This window comes from Lampris incognitus, chromosome 1 (assembly GCF_029633865.1).
Source record: "Lampris incognitus isolate fLamInc1 chromosome 1, fLamInc1.hap2, whole genome shotgun sequence".
Classification (NCBI taxonomy): domain Eukaryota; kingdom Metazoa; phylum Chordata; class Actinopteri; order Lampriformes; family Lampridae; genus Lampris; species Lampris incognitus.
The window spans coordinates 56,373,176-56,391,553 of record NC_079211.1 but is presented as its reverse complement, the minus strand read 5'-3'; the positions used below and the strand labels follow the sequence as shown (position 1 = coordinate 56,391,553).

The window sequence follows — 18,378 nt, the reverse complement described above, 5'->3', positions numbered from 1 at the left end:
TAGCACGCAGCAGAAAGCCCCCCCCCCCCCCATGTGGCCTTCCTCCCTTCGCTGGGTGTGGGTGGGAGTAACTTCCCGTGGTGGTAGAACGATGACGCCGGTTTGCAGAGCAGCGCGCGTGTTCCGGTGTGGTTTGGAAGTGAGCTCGAGCCACAACTGACTTGTGTGACGACAGAGGAAGAGAAGGGAGGGTGAGGCGAGGGGGGGGACCATGTCACATTAGCTAAGTTGGTGTGACACCTCTTGTTGGGTTGTATAGTAGCCATCTATAATGATTAAATGAACTGGTGTGCTGAGTACACAATAACTCTTACACAATGGATTGTGACGTTGCGGAGATGGTAGAGGAATTCATGGAAGGGGCATTGGCGAGATGGGTAGGTCATTTATCATGTATTACTGTCCGTTAGCCTGTAAGCCAGCCTGTAAGACTTGGGGTAGTGGGGAACTAATATGTGAGGCACTCTCCGCAGAGTTCAGGCCTCGTTCTGCTTTGGAAAGGTCTGGTTTAGTATTTTTCACAAAAGCTCTAGCGAACTTAAAGTTAGACAACATTTCGTCTTTTTTCAGTGATCTTGTAAAACGAACAGCAGTAAAAGCAGCCTACTTCTCCTTTTGACCGCTCCGCTGGCGTCACGTTACTGGCAGGAGGACACTTCCGTGTTCTCTGACAGAAAGATGCTGTCATTACCAAGGTTTGATGCATCTGTAGCGGGCTGACTGCATTTCCATGCGGGTCTTCCACGAGTGGAACCGGTGAGGTGGTGACCCAGCCCACAGGGTCCCCCCGGCGGAGTACACGCTGTTTATCCGTGTCAGGTCTGGGGAGGAGGGGGGGGGTAAAGTGTAAACCCGTTATGTTGCAAGACCGGAATAGTACTGCACTTCAAAGAGGCGGAGAGATCTTGGCTTGGACACCGCTGTTAATGACATTTCATCCTACCTGCGGAGCTGGCCTTCCAACTTTTAGTGCGCACGCGCAGTTGGCTCCCTCAGCCCTGTGAAGCGCTTCCCAGCGGGAGAGCAGCGCTCCCACCCGGCCACTCCGCCGCGTCTGAAGTAGCTCACTGTGAGAAAGTGTTTTCATCCCATTTTCTTTCTCTATCCCTCTATCTATTCCATACTTGTGTGTCTACCTTTATTCTGCCCCCTTTCCCTCCTGCCCCCCCCATCTCTTTCTCTTTCTCTCTCTCTCTCTCTCTCTCTCTCCACTGCATGCTGGGAGGTGGGGTGTGTGAGAGCGTGAGTCAGGGTGGTGAATGTGAATGTTATTTTGGGATTCCCTGTATTCTTCACTTGTCCCACGATCAGGTAAACTTTCTTATTACTTTTTACCGCGTGTTCAGTGGTTTTGTCGGGTTGTTTTCGCCGCCTCCGTCCAACCCTCATGGGCTCTGGATAGTCCCGCTGTAGCCCAGCCTGACGGCGGAGGAGGTTTTGATGGCCGTAGTTGTTGGTCATGGCGATGTACCTCGCGCTTCCGGGATGAGCAGGGCCGTGGTGGTGTTTGTTAAGGAGGAGCGTCATGTCAGACGTCAGTGAGATGACTCAGAGTGACGTGGTTGTCAGGGACACCTCTAGCGCTGTCTCCCCATCGCCGGTTCCCTCTACCAGAATCACAGTGTCAGGTGTTCCGCAGTTTATCTCCAACGAACCCGTTGGAAAATGAGCTGCAGAGGTTTGGGTTTTTTTTAATGCCCTCCCCCCTCTTTGTCTTTAATTGTGCTTGGCCAATTACCCTATTGTAGCGAATTCAGGGGGCAGCTGGGAAACGAATCCGGGTAGCCTGGACCACGGGCGACTGCGCTAACCAGTCAGCTAAAGGGTCCGACCCGGTTAGCCGAGGGCTAGCGAGTCCAGTTATCCGTGGTGATTACACTATTTTCCGAGCCGTCCCGGTCGCTGCCGATCCGGGGAGGGCTGCAGACTACCACATGCCTCCTCCTCCCATACATGTGGAGTCGCCAGCCGCTTCTTTTCACCTGAAAGTGAGGAGTTTCACCAGGGGGACGTAGCGCGTGGGAGGATCACGCTGTTCCCCCCAGCCCCCCCCCCGAACAGACGACCCGACCGGCCAGAGGAGGCGCTAGTGCAGCGACCAGGACAAATACCCACATCCGGCTTCCCACCCGCAGACACGGCCAATTGTATCTGTAGGGACGCCCGACCAAAGTAACACGGGGATTCGAACCAGCGATCCCGTGTTGGTAGGCAGACCACCACGCCACCCGAACGCCCCCCGGGTAAAATATTATTCTGATGATACAGAGAAGTTCATTAGGACTGGTGGTCAAATGCAGACACCGGTTGGTTTTGAGCTGCTTGATGAGAGAAAACCGTTTTTGGCTGCAGAGACGCATCAAAGCCGCGAGAAAGGCTGCGAAGGGGAAAACTGTCAGAAGGACAAAAGATGTGAACTACTAGATTATGATTATACATCACAGGGTGCTTTATTCTTTCTTTTCTTTTTGTTCAAGCCGGTCTGTTTCTGTCTCCATCTCTTTCTCTGTTCTCCCCATCTTATGCAGGGGCTCAGGGTTGGCCCTCTTAACATTAATGGTGGGAGGGACAGATGTAAGAGAGCTTTAGTAGTTAAGGTTGTGAAGCAGAAAAAGTCAGATGTGGTTTTTCTGCAGGAAACTCATGACCTATCTAATGAGATAGACTGGGGGTGGTGGTGGGTACTCGACCATAGCACCAACTTTAATGGGGGGGGGGGGCAGCAGTGTTACTAACTAAAAGAACTAATGCAAGAATTGTATCATCTGTGGAGTTGGTTAACGGAGGTGTCTTGTTGTAAGGGTACAAATTGAAGGGGGCTTTTCTGTTCGGTCAGTGTATATGCCCCAATTCAGGGGGCTGACCGATTAGTCTTTCTCAGTGTTTTGAGGGATGAGCTGCAGAAGTATGGCCAGGAGCAGCTGATCATAGATGGGGACTGGATCTGCACCATTGATTTCACCATGGACAGGACAAGTGAGGAACCACACATGCAGTCATCTGGTAGCTTAGGCAGAATAGTTACTTGCTTAGATTTACTGGATGCGTGGAGGTTGAAACACGGTGCACATGGGTGAGCAATAACAGGGTGAGTGCAGCCAGGCTAGATAGGTTCTACATTTCAAAGTCACTTGCATCCAGTCTAGTTAGTAGCTCCATTACTCCAGCTGGCTTCACTGATCACCATCCCATCATGGCAGACTTGATTATTTCTCCTGGGTAAAAAGTGAGGCCATATTGGCATTTCAACAACAAGTTGCTGCAGGATAGCGTTTTCTGTCAGAGCTTTGAGCATTTTTGGGTCTGCTGGCAAAGTAAAAGAACTAATTTTGATTCACTGAGGCAGTGGTGGGAGGGAAATGGATAAGGCCCAGATTCGTGTCTTCTGTCAGCAGTATACGTCTCACTCCACTGCGAGTATTAAAGCAGCAGTTCCAGGAGCTAAAGGACAGTATTAAAAACATTGAGTATGCTATGGGTAGTAACCCAGATGTTCAGCGGGCCATAGTGGACATTTTCTGGCCAGGGCAGCACTGGATCTGAGCCCTTGCCTTATACTTGCCAGTGGAAGAAGGAGAAGAGGGTCTTGTGGACATTGCCTCTCGAGTGATGGCCTTTAGGCTGAAGACCACACAGAGACTGCTTTATCACTGTGGTGTGCGGTGGCTAGACACAGCCAAGCTCATCCTGCAGACAGCTGGTGGTCGTCTAGGGTACAGTAAGCAACTGTTTCTGCTGAGGCTCGAGGAGACAGATCTCACAGGCCTGTTGCCTTTCTACACCTCTGTCCTGGATGCATGGAAGATCCTGAAGGCCTCCAGGGAGCCTGCTGCTATGGCTGGTCTCTGGCTGTTTGAGGAGCCACTGTTTTGCAACAGCCTCATTCAGGCCCGGACCCTGTCCGCAGCCAGCATTCAGATCTTCTCTGAAGGAGGCCAGATGTGTGAAGCTGGGACATCTGCTGACACCAGCGGGGACCCTGCAACAATGCACCAAAATCAGACTCAGGTTGTTGAGTCATATTATTGAGGAGGTGTGTGCATCGCTTCCAGAGTACCTGAGGATATTTATGATGGAGAACCGTGAGCTAGCTGGCCATTGGGAGCAGGATGTGGATTATAGCTTTCCACAGTTGACTGTCTCTGCTAATGTGGGGGAGTGGCAGAAGGTGTAGGGCCGACTCCTGTCTTTCATGGCCCCACGGCTGGACAAGTTTTAGAACCTGGGAAAAAAAGGCAACTTACATCCTATGTGTGAAGGTGAGACACTTTCAGTCTCCACAGGCCATGAACGCGTAGCGATGGTTGGAGGGCTTCGGCCCAGGCTCTTCGCCGAAAGGTTGCTGGTGGTCCCTGTACAAGCTACCGGTTGAAAAACAGTCAGTTTACCTCCAGTGGAGGATTATTCATGGATCGATAGCCACGAACAGACACAGAGCACACCTGGATCCTGATCACACCTGAATCCTGATCACACCTGGATCCTGACCACACCTGGATCCTGACCACACCTGGATCCTGACCACAGGGAGCTGTGTCTTTTTTCACAGCGTGAAACTCTGATGTGTCTATTTGTCCAGTGTTCTAGGTTGGTGGGTGTGTTTGATTTGTTAAGGGGCTGGTTTTGGGCTTGGGGGAGACTTTTCAGATGTTTGTATATGGTCCCTAGCCAGGAAGAAAGGTATGCACACAGTTATGAATTTTGTATCAGCTACTGCCAAATTAGCCATCTGGCTGAGTCGTAAGAACCGGACCCTGTGCAGGTTCTTACCGGACTGCTGAAGGCTCGGCTCAGGGTGGAGCATGACTACTACAAAATGTCAGACAATTCAGAGGCTTGCAGCCTTAAACGGGCAACAGGGGGAGTATAGTGCTCAGTGGGACATGATGAAGACCTGGTTTTCTATTTCTAATTTGTGTAACGAGGGAGAGTCCTGGCTTGTTGGCTTGGGTTGCATTTATTTATTTATTTAGTGTGTAAATTGTTTAGACACAACGTCATTGCATGTTGTTCGTCTTGGGAGAGACATCCTCCTCTGCTGCTCTCCCTGAGGTTTCTTCTCATTTTTTCTCCCTGTTAAAGTTTTTTTTTTTTTAGGGAGCTGTTCCTCATGCGATGGGAGGGTCTGGGGACAGGATGCTGTGTTGCTGTGAAGGCCCCGGAGGCACGTTTGTGTTTGTGATGTTGGGCTATGCAAGTAGAGTTGACTTGAGTTTGAACACCTGTGTGTTGGATCCTACTCAGGGTCGCGGGGATGCCGGAGCCTATCCCAGCAGTCACTGGGCGGCAGGCGAGGAGACACCCTGGACAGACAGCCAGGCCATCACAGGGCCCCACACACACACACACACACACACACACACACACACACACACACACACACACTCACGCCTAGGTACACTTTAGTACAGCCGAGTCAGCTGACCTACATGTGTTTGGACTGTGGGAGGAAACCGGAGCCCCCGGAGGAAACCCACACAGACACGGGGAGAACATGCAAACTCCACACAGAGGACGACCCCCGAGGAGGGACTACCCCGGGGCTCGAACCCAGGACCTTCTTGGTGTGAGGCGACCGCGCTAACCACAGTGCCGCCTGTTGTGACAAACCCTTTGTTGAAAGTGCTCAGTGAGAGTTCTGCTGGAGCTGTTTCTGGATTACAGTAAGAAGAATGTGTCCGGACATCAGCTGCTGGACCGGACGGTAAACTGAACAAATGTGCCTCTGAAAAATAATGAAAACACCTCTCTCTGTCTCTGTCCATATCTCTCATAGGTGGAGCTGTTTGAGAAGACGGTGGACAGGGAGGACGACGTGTCTCCATATCGCCAGTACATGGAAATCAATTCTGTGTCCCTGCATACCTGCGACCGCTACCAGAGGCTGACCAACGGGGTCTTTCTCAACCACGTCATGAGGGCCATGTAAGACGCCTTGAGGCTTTTGATTCGTTCCAGGCAAACCCTTGTTGTGCGGCGGCCGTGTGGCGGCCGTGCGACGGCCGTGCGGTGGCCGTGTGGCGGCCACACACAAGGGGAAATGGGATAAGGGGCGTCCACCCCAGATTCCAGCAGGAGAGGCTCCACAACACTCAACGTTGATAAAGCAGGAAACACATTTCACCGTTTTCACTGCCGGCCTGTACACACAGCTGTAAAACACAACCCGAGGAGCGTCCCCAGTCCCCACGTAATGAGAGTCCCCTGCAGCACTGCCATGTCCCCGCTGTTACTCCCCCCCCCCCCCCCGGCAATCTGCTGAAAATCTGAAAAATACTCACCGTGCCCCGGCTCAGCTGCAATTAATGAAACTTGGCCATCGCCTCAATTAATTAATTAAAAACCACGGTGGGAATATGACATACAATGGCTCTTCTCCAGACAATGACCAGAATAAAACCTTGTCGCCAAAACCATTACCAGGCCTTGATTAAGATGGCCTGCCGGGCTTTCCTCAGTACAGAACACATCGGACAGACTTTTACAGTACACTTTACTGCACCTCTTGGCAAAACATGTCTGTTCTGCCAAGAGGTGCAGTGATGTAGGTGTGCTACACTCGCCACCACACAGCTGTGTAATATCTACGGGTTTTAGCGAGAACAAAACTGAATCCCTGGCAAAGAGCGAGAGAGAAAACATCTCGTTCTGATGAATTTATCCTGCCACAAGCAGCTTTATCTGAACAAATGAGTGCATGTGGATTCCCAGCCCCTGCCTCTCACACACGTTAACGTTCTGTTCTCTCTTTGCATTCATGCGCTGTTGCAGAGGGCTCGCTGGTCTGCAGAGACACGGTAACGGCCGGCAAGGCCCTGAGGCCACGCTGCAGTACATACACTGTCCTGTCTGTCTGTGCTTGTTCCAGAGACCCTAACCCCAAGGTGGAGCAGCTGTACCACGGTGACAGAGATGACCACATGCTGAGAGTCCAAAACTTCTCCATCCTCAACCGACACCTCAGGGCCTACTACCAGGTACGGGAAGGCCCCGGGTCGTAGAGGACGAGGGCACGCTGTAAAGCTGTCAGGAGAGAGAGGAGCAGACACCCCCCCCCCCTGCGTTTTCCCTCAGAGATGTTAACTTTCCCGCCTGTGTGAATATACGTCAGGCTGGTGGGAAACAGCTCATCCGTCATGGAGCTGGAGACCCACCAGAGCTGCTGCTGCTGCTGCTGCAGCCGTGTCTCCAGTTAAGAACAGACATAGCTAGTGTCTGTCCGGCAAGCCTGGGGAAAACAACAGGGCTTAAACGATAAGTTTCAAGCAGACCATTTTCAAATTCTTGTGTGCGATGAATAATTGGGTAAAGCAGCTTTGGAAGTAGTCCGTAATCTACTTGGTGTTTTTTGTTTGATGCCACGTTTTTCTTCTTGTAGTTTTTCTCAGTTGCTTATATATGCAGTTCCGGAAACGTTGCTCACATTCTCAGTTATTCGGTTCGGTTCGGTTGGAATATTTATTTTTTTCAGCATATTTTATTAACATCAGTAATGAATGCAGCTTGGTGAGCTATTTCTTTGATCTGCCAACTGACCGGAATCCATGTAAGGTGATTATTAGTTCGCTAGCTATCCTGCTAATGCTAGCTATCCTGCTAATGCTAGGTGTGCCGCTAACGCTAGCTATCCTGCTAATGCTAGCTATCCTGCTAATGCTAGGTGTGCCGCTAACGCTAGCTATCCTGCTAACGCTAGCTACCTCACATGCACTTAGATGCACGCGTAGCCGGACCAGCTTCCAGAACAGAGAAACTCACGTTACAACACGCACAGAGGCAGTGTGACGTCATTCTCTGCCCAGGACGCCGTGACTCCTCCATCTCTAGAGAAACTCACGTTACAACACGCACAGAGGCAGTGTGACGTCATTCTCTGCCCGGGACGCCGTGACTCCTCCATCTCTTTACTCAGAACAGAGAAACTCACGTTACAACACGCACAGAGGAAGTGTGACGTCATTCTTTGCCCAGGACGCCGTGACTCCTCCATCTCTTTACTCAGAACAGAGAAACTCACGTTACAACACGCACAGAGGAAGTGTGACGTCATTCTCTGCCCAGGACGCCGTGACTCCTCCATCTCTTTACTCAGAACAGAGAAACTCACGTTACAACACGCACAGAGGCAGTGTGACGTCATTCTCTGCCCAGGACGCCGTGACTCCTCCATCTCTAGAGAAACTCACGTTACAACACGCACAGAGGAAGTGTGACGTCATTCTCTGCCCAGGACGCCGTGACTCCTCCATCTTTAGAGTAACTCACGTTACAACACGCACAGAGGTATTGTGACGTCATTCTCTGCCCAGGACGCCGTGACTCCTCCATCTCTCTACTCAGCGAATAGTCGTTTGCTGCAATATCAATGCTTGAAATCTCGTATGCAGCACGTCGTGTAAATTGCAATCCTCATAACAGCGCGTAGTAAATCCAGGGGGCACCCGGTAATGCGCCGCAGCCGGGACGCGAACCCGGATTTCCCGCACCACGGGCGATTACGTTAACCAGTCAACTAAAGGGTCCGACCCGTTAGCTAACGGGCATGCGGGTCTGGTCATCCGTGGTCGCTACAAGTGTTTAGTGCAACGCTGTCCCTCACCTGCAACAGTCGCTAAAACGTTCAAAACGCCGAATTCATGTTTCCGAATGAACTGGATCTGTCAACGGCCACAAGTGTCACCGAGTAGAGACGTGTCATTATCACGCAAAACCAAAGACAGCCAGGCGCCATGTGAAGTAAAAGCGTCAACATGACGTCATCAACTCTGAGTGCATCTTCCGTTACCTTATAGACCAAACTGATGAACCTGATGTTCTCCACATCACTGCTCTGGTGTCTAGTGCTTCTGCCAATAAAGAGTATTCTGCACACCAACATTCAACAAAAATATTTACTACAGTGTTCCACACTGCTGTACCATGAAGTACTTGAAAGATACTGTAAATATGACTGTAGTATCTCCCTGGTCATCCAGTCTCTGCTGTCTGTCTGGCCGCAACGTTTCATCCACACCGCAGTGCATTGGTTATTGTTTTCAGTATTTGGCATGTAGGGATTTACAGCAAGACTTACTGCAGTGGCTTTTGTGTCAGCTTTATGATATTTGGGTTCACGGGGCTGCAGAAAAGTGCTTTACATTTTGCATTTCGTGTGAAAGCAGTCAGAAATGAGATAGTATTTGGGCAAACGAGTTAATGGTATCGGGTGTTGACATGCTGTATTGAGAACATTTGAGGATTGCGTTGAAGCAAATGAGAAAAACTAATCTTTTTTTAAAATATAATATGGTTTTTTTCACATTTCACTGGCTTTAGCGTTGCCAACAAATTAGACATTATCCAAAACTCTGGTAAAATGGCATTCTGCATGGGCTGAAATGCCTCCCCCACCTCGTTCCTTATCTGATGTCAGGGTCCCAGGACAGGAAGTTGTGTTGCTGTAAAGCCCATTGAGGCAAATCTTTAATTTGAGATACTGGGTTATACAAATAACATTGACTTGTCTTGGCTTGACTAGACCTCATCATACTGCGAATAAACGATGCTGTCCAAAACCAGCAGTGCACCTGTAGGAGAGACATGGCCCTGCTGAGGGAGGTGTGGTGGTCTGGAGGCAGACGAGGGAAGGAGCTGTAGCTGTATGACAGAGAAAAGAAGAGGTGCAGAGGAGTTAGGGAAACCTGAAACATAGGGGTGTGGAAGAACCAGTCGACTAAAGGGTCCGATCCGTTAGCCAGCGAGTCTGTTCATCCTTGATCGTTACACTACCCCCCCCCCTTCGGGAAGCGCGTCCCCGCGCTTTAGCCCACCACCTCCCTCACGCCTCTGGGCGCACGCGCTTTCGATGGCCTCACGATCTCGCCATCCCACTTCTGCCACCAATGTAGCGAATTCAGGGGAGCAGCCGGGAACCGCCGCAGCCGGGACGAGAACCCGGATGTCCCGCACCACGGGCGACTACATTAACCAGCAGTCAGCACAGATGGCAGACAGAGGAACGTGTTTGATAACTTCCATTCTGAGGGTGAGGGTCATGTGAGGTACCGACGCCGTGTCTTTCCCCCGGGATGTGATTCAAGGCCCCCTGTCAGAGCAAAGCCTGCATCCTGAGCAGAACGGTTCTGGGAAGCATGTGTTGCTCAGCTGGTGAAAAACACAAAAACACGAGTCTTTGCGGTTTCACTTCCTAGTTTTGGACGGACGCGGAGCCCCGAGGGACGGATGAGAGGACTGGGAAGCCTCCATCAAGTTGTGTTGTTCTATAATGAAACGAGTTCACACTCGGACTGTTCTCCCTCGTTCTTCAGGATGTGTAGTTCCACGCTCCCCCTTGTTGTACTCCTGTACTTCAGCGGCATGAGAGGCGAATGACACAGCGGCAGCCTGTGGCCGGGCGGGGCTTGGGTCTTTCTGAGGAGACGTCAGCTCGCCATAGGAGCAGCCCGGGGGTTGGTTGTCTGTGCAGATGTAGGGATGTGCTGCACAGCCGCTACGACCAATCCAGGCTGGATGGGCCCTGCTACAGCCCTGTCCTTCAACTGAACTCGCTGGAAGTCCACTTTATTGTCCACCATTCCCCTGCCAGAGGGCTGGGCTTTAATGGACCCGAATGGAGATGTTTAGTCAGTAGACTTGTGTTGATGGGACATTAAATTCTAATTTCTCAAGGTCGTCCGTTTATAGACTTTATGACACAGAGAGAATAGCGTGACAGAATCATAACGAGGGATGTAAGAGAACGCTTAGTCCTAATACTGCCATGAAACTGACACTGCTGGACTATCTGGAGGACTCTAATTAGCTCCAGGCAGCACAGTCCAGAGCAGAAGAGAGCTACAAGCTAAAGGTTGGTCAAGGCTGTCCACGAAGGCACGCAAAACCATTAAAGGCACTGTGTCTGTGGGCAACGTTGGAATGGGAGGCAGTTTCCCCTTCACCTCCACAGCCTTCAACGTGGCAAAACACCTCCTTCCAAGTTCAGGACTATGGAGGAGTAGATTATTTTCAACGTCTGTAGGCTGACCGAGGGATAAAAGCTAATTAGTTCTCATTCACCACAATGTCGTGGAAGAAGTAATGATGGTGCCACAGGCTGACCTTCACCTCGTACGCAGCTGCCCCAGACATCATTTCTGCAGGGTGTTAAGAACCACAGCGGAGAGAACTGTGTCCTGCGTTATCCACACCGTTAATCTCTCCCGTGAGCAGGATATTATGGCTCCACAACGTCCCATACAGGATTCACCTAGTGCCTATCCCGACTTCACCAAAGGCTGCAGAGAGCTGTTAGTGGACACATGATAAGGCTGATAACAACTACCATTATGTCCTTTTCAAGTCTGAGTTAATAACATAGCATTTTCAATATTCACATCTTGTGTTCAACACGTCTTTGGCATTGTTCTGTGCACCGGGTTCAAAATCAAGATTGGCTGCACATGCTGCTGATGCAGACCCGGACACTGTGTTGTGGCCACAGGGAGAGGTTTTGTTCCATTTCCCTGATGTGTGTCTGTGTGTGTGGGGGGGGGGGTAGGGGGGGCCCTGTAGTGGCCTGGCGGCCTGTCCAGGGTGCCTCCCCGCCTGCGGCCCAGTGACTGCTGGGATAGGCTCCAGCATCCCGCGACCCTGAGAGCAGGGTAGGCGGCTTGGAAACGGGAGGAAGTGGGACAACGAGAGCAAGCTGTAACTGTGACGCAGCAGCTGGTGGTTTGGAAACGAGGCATTTGGAAGGAAATGTGAACGGGCTTAAGAACAGTTGGGAGAGGAGCTAGCTTAAGTCTATCTATGGCTGCATGCCTTGTTTGTTTTTTTTAATTGGGCACGTGGCCATACCATTGTTGAGTTAATGGCCAAGTCCGCATGAAGCAGAAGAACACGGGTCACGTTAGAAAGGTCAGTAACCGAGGGGTCACAGCAGGGGGAAGTGCGGGAGAAGCACGGCACAGGTAGTCCCGAGGGCACGTAACTGTGGACCACTGAGTGTCTTGCCAGGCAAGGCAGGATTTGGGGCAGGACATTCCAGGTGAGTCAGACATCCAGGTTGATTCAATGTTGTTTCCATGCTGTCAGGAGATTTGTCAAAAATGTGAAAGAAAAAAATTAAATCTCCTCCAAACGTGGCAGCCATAGCTGGTGAGCCTTTTGGTGGCTCTGGTTGCTCCACTTCATCTTCCCGAAGCACCTGCAAGAAACAGGGCGTTTCAGGAACTGATCCGCTTCCCTGAAGACCGAAGGGTCACTTGTGGGATTACGGTCCGTACAAGTGTTAGAAGAGGTGCTACCTTTCTAGGGTTCACCGGGTTTCCAGACACAACAACAGACGCCAGAAAGCTGGTGTCAGCTTGGCTACGTGTGTGAGTGTGGCAGCTGACGGCTCCTCAGACATGCGGGGGCGATTGTGTAGAGGTGGTTCAGGTTAAGACTGTCAACACCAGACGTTCCTGCACCATGATGCAGAACTGGCCACTTGACGGGGATTCGACACGTTTTGAATGAATGCCGTTTGTGATCGATTTGTTACATTTTGAGTGTTATTAAGATAATTTAGTGTTTGTTCATGGCACTGCTCACTGTGCTGACTGCTCTGAACCGTGTATTCCACACTAAGCCATGGAAGGAAGCAACTCAGATGACGTCACACCCGCCTGGCCTTGTGATGTAGACATAGCATGTCTGTGATACGTTCTCTTGTTTGCAGTACAAACCTCCGGACGCCGACAGAAAACTTTACCATTTTACTTTATGTGGGCTAACTGTGGGCGGGGGCGGGGGTGGGGGCAGAAGTGAAGAGCCAGACGCCATAGATTTGTTTCTTTCTTTTAAAGCTACACCCTTGAATTTTACATATAAACTCATGTTCTTTTTGATGCTTTTTATTGGTGGTGTACTTAAAGGTATCAGCTTATCAGGAACCAGGGGCACTTTATTTGTCGTTTCATTTCAGGTACGAAACATGGTTTCCCCAGCCCACAGCAGTGCAACACAAGACAGAAACACACACCCAGAAACCACAAGAACCACAACAACACATATCCAAACTAACACGCACTATATTCAAACTAAACGAAAAAAACCCACTGTCCAAGGGAATGAACGCCAGCCAGGATGACTGGCTGACATGGGCTAGCAGTTAGCTTAGCCTGCCCCGCTTCCGCACCCTGTCAGACCGCTGCACCGCTGCACCTCTTCGGGTGCAGTTCCAGGCAGGAGCCGTGGCCCTTGGGTCCACCAAGCTCTCCCAGCCGATCCAGCGCCAGCAGCCAGACACCTTCGACACACCTCCCCGCACCCCACACGATGACATCAAAAACACCACAGACAGCACCAGCTCAGCACCAGCTCAGCACCAGTAGTGACCTTGATGTTATCAGAACTGCCGGTCTGCATGGGCTAGCAGTTAGCTTAGCCAGCCCCGCTTCCGCGTCCTGTCAGACCGCCCTCAGCGTTACCTCCTTGGGCGCAGCTCCAGGCCGGAGCCGTGGTCCCTGGGCCCACAGGACGCAGCAGACCAAGCTCTCCCTGCCGAGCCAGCGCCAGCTCTCCCAGCCACCAAACGAAGACACAAACTTAGACCAAGACATGGACAAAAACACTGCATGGACGGTACTGGGTGAGACCACCGCAAATGTGAATTCACGCCGCCATCTTGGCTGCATATCCACAAATATAGAAAATGTGAACGTTTGTTGTGTTACTGGTTTCGGCGTTCTCTGTCGGATCGTGCTTGCCAGGGAAAATCCCTGCGGTGCGTTGAATCTGGCATCCTCACTACTGGAGCCAAATGCTGGAGAACAAGGCAGGCTGGCGACGAGGTTGAAGTGAGGTTGTGCTGACAGATCAGGCGGGTGAAGACCTTTACCAACGCATACAACGGCACTTGGTAGCACCCCTGTTCAGCCATGTTTGATGGTTTAATTTGAAATCGGTCCGTGGATTTAGATTCCTACGACGCCTTTACGCTAGCGTCCGTAGTTGTCAGTTAGTTAACATGTGATGCTGCATGACTGTAGCTTTTAATGTTCTTTATTCACAACTTCTTTTAGGAAGACCTGCAGCAGCTGATTCTGATGCCCCTCCCAAACATTGCTATCCTGGGACAAGATCCACTGACAGGTACGAGACCCCCCGGAGGTGTTTTAGTGCCCCAGCTCCAGCAGCCGGGCAGCAGCCGGGCAGCAGCCGGGCAGCAGCACTTTGGCTGCAATCTGTGAAATGCATTAAAAGGATGGTGACTGGGGGAGGTGTGTGTGATTATGACACTAATGACGATAGTGATGATGATGATGATGATGATGATGATGGTGATGGTGACAATTGTATTTGTGTCCCCAGAGGCAGCTATAGAGGAACTCCGGAGACTATTGCTGCTTTTACTAGGATGTGCTGTACAGGTCGGTCACACACACACACACACACACACACACACACACACACACACACACACAACACACACACACACACACACACACACACACACACACACAGGCTGACTCCACTCCATCGTTCTGTGTTTCCAGTGTGAGAACAAGGAGACCTTCATTCAACAGATCCAGTCCCTGGACATCCAGACCCAGGCAGCCATTGCCAGTTGCATTCAAGAGGTATGTTGTAGTCTAACGATGCACACGTCCGTAACCTCACACACGAGAAGCCTTCAGCCACTTACCCCAATTTGTGCGATATTTGCCTCACAGCAAGAAGGTCATGGGTTCGAGCCCTGGGTTAGTCCAAACTTGGGGGCCTCTGTGTGGAGTTTGCATGTTCTCCCCGTGTCTGTGTGGGTTTCCTCCGGGGGCTCTGGTTTCCTCCCACAGTCTAAAGACATGTAGGTCAGGTGACTCGGCCGTACTACATTGTCCCCAGGTGTGTGTGTGAGAGAGCGAGAGAGAGAGAGCGAGAGCGCGAGACCGCCCTGTGATGGCCTGGCGGCTTGTCCAGGGTGTCTCCCCACCTATCGCCCAGTGGCTGCTGGGATAGACTTCAGCATCACTGCGACCCTGAGAGCAGGATAAGCCGTTTGGATGATGGATGGATCCAGATGGGGCAAGATGTTTGTTGTTGTTACGACAGAACCCCCCCCCCCTTTTTTTATCTCCCCGATGTACACGTCCAATTACCCCACTCTTCCGAGCCGTCCCGGTCTCTGCTCCACCCCCTCCGGCGATTCGGGGAGGGCTGCAGACTACCACATGCCTCCTCCCATACATGTGGAGTCGCCAGCCGCTTCTTTTCACCTGACCATGAGGAGTTTCACCAGGGGGACGTAGCACGTAGGAGGATCACGCTATTCCCCCCAGTTCCCCCTCTTCCCGGACAGGTACCCCGGTCGACCAGAGGAGGCGCTAGTACAGGGACCAGGACACATACTCACATCCGGCTTCCCACCCGCAGACACGGCCAGTTGTGTCTGTAGGGCCGCCCGACCAAACCGGAGGTAACACGGGGATTCGAACCGGCGAGCCCCGTGTTGGTAGGCAGTGGAATGGACCGCCATGCTACCCGGACGCCCTGAGCCTCTGTGGTTTTCTACACCCTTCGCTGTTTTTGCTCATTTCAAATTAAGCTCTCCACCTTTGTCACATGTCGTCTTCTTCCTCTCCGGTCTCCAGTTCTGTGCCACTTGGCATTCAAATAATGTGTTACGTGCTAAAAACTCATCCTGGAAATAATTCCCCTTTGGCTCCCCTCGTGGATAACTGGCTGCATTACAAAAACAGCATGTTGCATAACAGCAGGTCTGAATTATCGTGAGGACAGCTCTGAATTACATACACAGCATGTTATCTATATTCCATTTTCTTCCAGATTTCCCAGCCCACATAAATCATATAAATCCCATAAATCCTATAAATCATATAAAAGCACATAAATCAGATAAATCATATAAAAATCACACAAATCAAATAAATCACATAAATCATATAAATCATATAAATCACATAAATCACATAAATCGTATAAATCACATAAATTACACAAATCACATAAATCATACAAATCATACGAATCACATACATCATATAAATCACATAAATCACACAAATCATATAAAAGCACATAAATCAGATAAATCATATAAAAATAACATAAATCACATAAATCATACAAATCACATAAATCATATAAATCACACAAATCACATAAATCATATATATCATATAAATCACATAAATCATACAAATCACATAACTCGTACAAATCACATAAATCATACGAATCACATAAATCATATAATCACATAAATCAGATAAATCATAAATCACACAAATCACATAAATCATATAAATCACATAAATAATATAAATCATATAAATCACATAAATCATATAATTCATAGAGGTGAGAACTGCTCGCCTCACATGGATGGTTGATCTGTTTGTCATTCATGTACATTTCATCCCAGGACATTCCGTAACACAATGCTCATTCATTTTGCATAGCCGCCATTTTGAAGCCCATTTCCATGACAGATATCAACATTCCTGTAGAGATGTGGGAAAGTGTCCCCCACCCCCACTCGCTCCCAGTATTTGGATACTCCTCACACCGTCGGAGAGCCAAATCTTTTCACTCCAGGAATGCTGTTTGGTGTCACGTTCAGCAGGTGTACATGACATGCATTATACAAATGGCAGGGAAACTGTGCTCTTTTCAGGTGACACAGAACCCCATGATGGTGCTCCCTCTGCAGTGGGAGGAACTTGAACGGGTGGAGGGAGCGGAGCTACAACTGGTGTTCAGCTCAATGGCCAAACAAATCCAAGGCCTGCTGGGACAGAGGGACGCACATCTGGAGGTATATACTCACACCTCAGTCATTTAATAACATGCTCATTATCAGGAATACAGGAACACAATGCAGATGTGAATGAAAGTTCTACCAGTCTGGGGACTTCATTAGAATTGTTTATGCACACAGACATGTACACATGCATCAGTACATCATATACACATCTCACTTGTGTTCACTGAACTTGTATGTGTTTGGTAAGATGGACTCAGATGCACACACTCTTTCACTTACTTCCAGTCTTTCTAAAGTGAAGGGAAAGTGTCCTTATTAGTCACTCCCCGTACCATCCATGGCAGGGGTGGGAAATCTTATCCAGAAAGGGCCAGTGTGGGTGAAGGTTTTTGTTCCACCTGCTCCTCACCTAGGTCGTCCGTCAGGACGCCCCAAAAGGGTTTCTGTTGTGCATGTTTGTTTAAAGTAGGGGGCGCTATTCCACATGCAGTTCTATGATTCTTCACTAACTGGAGATTTTGTGCCTTTCCATTGTCAAGATGCACTGATCATCTGCAAAGCTACGATGTCCCCCCGGTCCATAACATCAGTCTATCGATGATGCACATAGGACTACCTCTACCCATAGGAGTAGCAGAATTTATTATGGAGGTTTACTCCTCTAGCTCCGCCGTGTTCGGCTGTGTTATCTCCTGACAACGTTAACAGGATGACCACGAGGAGGGTGTGGCTCTTCACCAAGCACGGATAGTTCATTCATCGTGGAGAGGCTATATTTAGTGCTTCAAATGATGCTGGGGTGTATGGAGACCAGTCTAGGACGCCACGAAAGGCCATCTAGGAAAGACACTACTCCTATACTTAACCACTTTGGGGTTAAAGAGTTAAGTACAGGAGTAGTAAATTTTGTTCCAACCAAGCAGTTATACACCTCATCCCACTAATAAACCAGTAGAGTCTTTGCTGAGGAACTTGATTAGGAGACACAGGCGTGTAACTGCTTGGTTAGAACAAAAACCTTCACCCACACTGGCCCTTTCTGGATAAGCTTGCCAACCCCTGGTCTATAGGCTTACATTTCTGATGGTGCAACACTCTGCTCTTACTGTCTGCTTCTGCACTCTGCTCTTACTGTCTGCTTCTGCACTCTGCTCTTACTGTCTGCTTCTACACTCTGCTCTTACTGCCTGCTTCTGCACTCTGTTCGTACTGTCTGCTTCTACACTCTGCTCTTACTGTCTGCTTCTACACTCTGCTCTTACTGTCTGCTTCTACACTCTGCTCTTACTGTCTGCTTCTACACTCTGCTCTTACTGTCTGCTTCTGCAAACTGGTCTTACTGCCTGCTTCTGCACTCTGTTCGTACTGTCTGCTTCTACACTCTGCTCTTACTGTCTGCTTCTACACTCTGCTCTTACTGTCTGCTTCTGCACTCTGTTCTTACTGTCTGCTTCTGCACTCTGTTCGTACTGTCTGCTTCTACACTCTGCTCTTACTGTCTGCTTCTACACTGCTCTTACTGTCTGCTTCTGCAAACTGGTCTTACTGCCTGCTTCTGCACTCTGTTCGTACTGCCTGCTTCTGCGCTCACGGCCATGTTGGTGCCATATGTAACATTAAACTGATCCCTC

General features: G+C 50.0%; 1 protein-coding gene across 1 annotated transcript in view; it reads left to right on the top strand.

The window, feature by feature from the left end:
* Positions 1-314: 314 nt before the first annotated feature.
* ccdc88b (coiled-coil domain containing 88B) overlaps positions 315-18,378 on the top strand; it is a 66,651-nt gene continuing 48,587 nt past the window's right edge. The window contains exons 1-7 of the mRNA XM_056284825.1: positions 315-377; positions 5,777-5,925; positions 6,869-6,977; positions 14,046-14,115; positions 14,335-14,393; positions 14,520-14,603; positions 16,658-16,798. Of these exons, the coding sequence (XP_056140800.1) occupies positions 318-377; positions 5,777-5,925; positions 6,869-6,977; positions 14,046-14,115; positions 14,335-14,393; positions 14,520-14,603; positions 16,658-16,798 (672 nt within the window). The 5' untranslated portion in view covers positions 315-317. The remainder of the gene's footprint in view (positions 378-5,776; positions 5,926-6,868; positions 6,978-14,045; positions 14,116-14,334; positions 14,394-14,519; positions 14,604-16,657; positions 16,799-18,378) is intronic.